General features: G+C 46.5%; 1 protein-coding gene across 1 annotated transcript; it reads left to right on the top strand.

Annotated features, from left to right (window-relative positions):
* The first annotated feature begins 2030 nt into the window (after nt 1-2030).
* On the top strand, nt 2031-3794 carry LOC144536200 (urotensin-2 receptor). The gene has a single exon (XM_078279213.1). The coding sequence runs from the start codon at nt 2092-2094 to the stop codon at nt 3175-3177; it is 1086 nt and encodes a 361-aa protein (XP_078135339.1). The 5' UTR covers nt 2031-2091; the 3' UTR covers nt 3178-3794.
* Nucleotides 3795-4142: the final 348 nt, after the last annotated feature.

The raw sequence follows: 4142 nt of genomic DNA on the forward strand, positions 1-4142 counted from the left end.
AACAAAATGTCTGTCTGCTTCCCTGTTTTTTCAACCTTTTGATGTAGTGGTGCTTAAAATTCAGAACAAAGTAATCGTGGCAACAAATAATTCATCTAGTACCTGATTTTTTTTAATCATACAAAAGTTTTGATCTTGAAGTTAAAAGACAACTGAGCTTGCTGCAGTAGGAAGAGAGCCTTAGGCTATGTTTAGACGGAAACGATCTGAAGAGAAAACGCAAAAGTGGCGTTGCGTTCTCACTTTTTATTCCGCGTTTATGGGGGGGAAATCTGCGTGCATATGGTGACGCAGAAGTGTGTGAAATGCGATCCACCAAGTCTGCGCGCCTGCGTAGAACCTTCCTTCTACTTGTCTCCCTCTCCTCCTCCTTTCTCCCTCTCCTCTCCCTAGTAGCGCGACGCAAACAACAAAAGCTGACAATGTTGTCTGGACAGATGAGGCGGTGGAGTTATTGCTCCAAACAATGCACACACAGACACACACACACACTCGCACAGTGCGTTTTTACCCTTTAGACAGTAACGCGACGGTGGAGCATTTTTAAGATTTCCACTCTGGAGAGTGGTTTCACTTTTTTGCGTTTTTAAGCCCCAAAAATGCCGTCGCTGTCTAAACGAAAGGCACATCTGATAAAATATTTTGTCGTTTTCACCCGCAAGCGTATTCGTGTAAACAGGGCCTTCATGAATGGACTTTCTGAGCTGAAGCTGCAGCATTAACAGATATTTCTACATATGTAAAAATAAAGACTAATGTGAGATGTTATTCTCGACACAGTCTAAAATCATCTCTGCATCAAATGATAATCATCTTTAATAATTTTAGGTGAACTTCCTGCAGAGCAACCACTGGACTGTTCATTACTGTCCTGATAATGGTGGGCTGCAGGCTGGCTCATATGCACAAGAAAGGGCATTCATTGGATCTGTCATCAGGAGCTCTCACAGTCTATAGTGTGTGTGTGTGTGTGTGTGTGTGTGTGTGTGTGTGTGTGTGTGCGTGTGTGTGTGTGTGCGTGTGTGTGTGTGCGTGCGTGCGTGCGTGCATGCCTGTGTGTGTGCTCATGTGGTCAGTGCTCAGCTATGCTGGATCAACTCATCATTATCAATCTCATTTGCAGCGAGGAAATTGATTCATTGGGAGATATAAAAGCGATTTATTTATTTTTTTACATCATGAATGCAGCAAATCTGTGCATAAAAAGTGACTCTGTTGCTTTAACATTTACCAAGTTCATTTTAACTGGCTTTTTCATGCAGTGGCATCAGCCACGTGCACACTCCAGTGCTTAACACACTTTTCTTTTTTCATAATCAAGTCTCTCTCTCTCTTTTGGTGCTTAAAGTTAGAGTTGCAAACGTGTCTGTTAGTGACAGAGAACAAACAATTATAGGTTTAAAGGGCTAGTTACAGGTTTAATATCCTTTGTCGCTGTAGCCAATGCTATGCACCTGTAACCCGGTCACGGAAAGGGTTAACAGAAACATAGTTTTGGCCAATCGGAGGTGGTTGAGGTCAGAGATTATCGGCGAATGAAATTACTTATTTAGCAGAGGGGGGTGGGTCAACACACACGTTCTCCTTGGGGGGCTGAGCCCCCCTAAAGGTCAGATCCTAGAATCGCCCCTGTCCTAAATCATAAGATCAACAAAAGACATGAAGGAAGGACACATATGACTGTACAGACAATTCTCCCTCCTAAAAAGTGACTGAGAATTAAAGTACTATGTGCAAAAAGTGCTGGTGTATTTACTGCACTTTTCGCGAGCATCTTCACTCTGACCGCACTTTTTTTTTTTATTTCTTCCATTTAAACGGAGCTGTGCCATGCGTAGCCTACAGTTGCGCCCATGACACTGGCTGAACATCATTCATGCCTGATATGATGCACTGTGTTACAGTGCTGACGTCAGGAGCAAAGAGCGACATGCAGTGAGCAGAGGGAGACGGATAAGCAAGAAGACACAACCTGTGCCGGCCGGTGCACATCTCTCCCCCTCCCCCCCCTCCACCCCCCAAACTTCTGTCCGAGAGCGCGGAGCGAAACCAAAAGCAACCCGGAGAGGAGAGAGGGCATCGGAGCGAGCCATGAGTAACAAGACCACCCATTTAAACACGAGTCCGCAGCGGGACGGCGGCTCCGGAACTGTGGACCATGAACTCGTTATCACCTCTACTTTCGGGACGCTTCTCTCCGTCGTCTACATCATCGGAGTGTCGGGGAATGTGTACACGTTGGTGGTGATGTGTCACTCGATCCGCTTCGCCACGTCCATGTACATCTCCATCATTAACCTGGCGCTGGCGGACCTGCTCTACCTCTCCACCATCCCCTTCGTGGTGTCCACCTACTTCCTAAAGGACTGGTACTTCGGGGACGTGGGCTGCCGCATCCTGCTCAGTCTGGACCTCCTCACCATGCACGCGAGCATCTTCACCCTGACCGTCATGTGCACGGAGCGCTACCTGGCCGTCACCAAGCCGCTGGACACGGTGAGACGCTCCAAGAGTTACCGCAAAGCCCTGGCGTGGGGCGTGTGGCTGCTCTCCCTGGTCCTCACCGTGCCCATGATGGTCATGGTCGCGCAGACCACCGAGAACGCGCCGGATGGGGGTGTAAAGAGGATGTGCGCACCCACCTGGTCGCCCCTGGCTTATAAAGTGTACGTGACAGTCCTGTTTGGCACCAGCATTATGGCACCGGGGCTCATTATCGGATACCTGTATGTCAAGTTAGCCCGCACTTATTTAGAGTCCCAGCGCAACTCTGTGATCAGCAGCAGAGGCGGCAAGCGCTCGCCAAAGCATAAAGTGCTGATCATGATCTTCACCATCGTGCTGGTGTTCTGGGCGTGCTTTCTGCCCTTCTGGATCTGGCAGCTGCTACCTCTGTACCACACCAAGCCCCTGAGCCTGACATCGCAAACGCGCACCTGCATCAACTACCTGGTGGCGAGCCTCACGTACAGCAACAGCTGCATCAACCCGTTCCTGTACACGCTGCTCACCAAGAACTACAGGGAGTACCTAAAGAACAGGCACAGGAGCTTCTACAGGTACACGTCCAAGTTTAAGCAGCGGCCGCCCAGCCTCTACTCGTGGGGGAAGTCTGCGTCCTCCAGCAATCACTTTGAGTTCAACTCCGAGACGCTGGTCATGGGGACACTGAAGTGACTGGAAGAGAGGAGAGAGCTTTTGGAACCGCAGTAGGTAGGTGATATAACCTGGCAGGCCGGTGTGACAGCCATGCGTAAACATTGCGCACTGGTGACCAAACTCACAGCCAGCGGTGGAAGAAGTGCTCCAGATCCTTTACTCAAGTAAAAAGTACTAATACCACACTGTAAAATCACCAGGAAAAATGTACTTTTAAAGTATTAAAAGTAAAAGTACTCAGTGCAGAAAAATCCTCACATTTTAGAAACTGGAAACGATCCAAACAGTGTTTAATCGGCTAATCATTTCAGCTGGACTTGTAGGTCTATATATTGTTGGGTAGTTTAATTTTTAATAAAACGTCATATTTTGTAAACTGCATGTGCTTTTGTGTGCAAAAAAAACTTAATTTAACTAGTAACTAAAGCTGACAGATTAATGTAGTGGAGTAAAAAGAACAATGTTTCTCTCTGAAATGTAGTGGAGTATGAGTACACAGTGGCATGAAAGGAAAGGCTCAAGTAAAGCACAAGTACCTCACATTTGTACTTAAGTACAGTACTTGAGTAAATGTACTTAGTTACATTCCACCACTGCTCACAGACTTAATACTTTCTCCCAGTTTGTTTTTTTCTGCATGGATTATTTTCAAGCAACACTGCTCTCATAATATATAATATAATCCTTTCTAGTCAGAGGAAAACTGACTGGTGTTTCATCCATGCCCGGCTGCTTTCAGCCTAAGTAAGTCCCACTGAGTCTCATTAGCACTCTGACACTTCTCGCCACTACGCTCCTTCACCTCCACACTCTCAGACGAGGAACTGATTCACTGTTGAGTAAAAAGGTCTCAGTGCTCATTACAGAAGCTAAGACCTGTGTGTGTTAAAGATAGATTTTATCACTCACTTTATAGAATAGAATTTGTCACTTTGTGTCTGTAGATTTCAATGACAATATACCAAAACTATTCAAAGGCCGTT

The sequence above is a fragment of the Sander vitreus genome, chromosome 21, assembly GCF_031162955.1.
Source record: "Sander vitreus isolate 19-12246 chromosome 21, sanVit1, whole genome shotgun sequence".
NCBI classification, from domain to species: Eukaryota; Metazoa; Chordata; class Actinopteri; order Perciformes; family Percidae; genus Sander; species Sander vitreus.

Excerpts from the sequence above, each read along its gene's own strand:
- LOC144536200 (XM_078279213.1), top strand. The coding sequence starts at position 2,092 with ATGAGTAACAAGACCACCCATTTAAACACGAGTCCGCAGCGGGACGGC.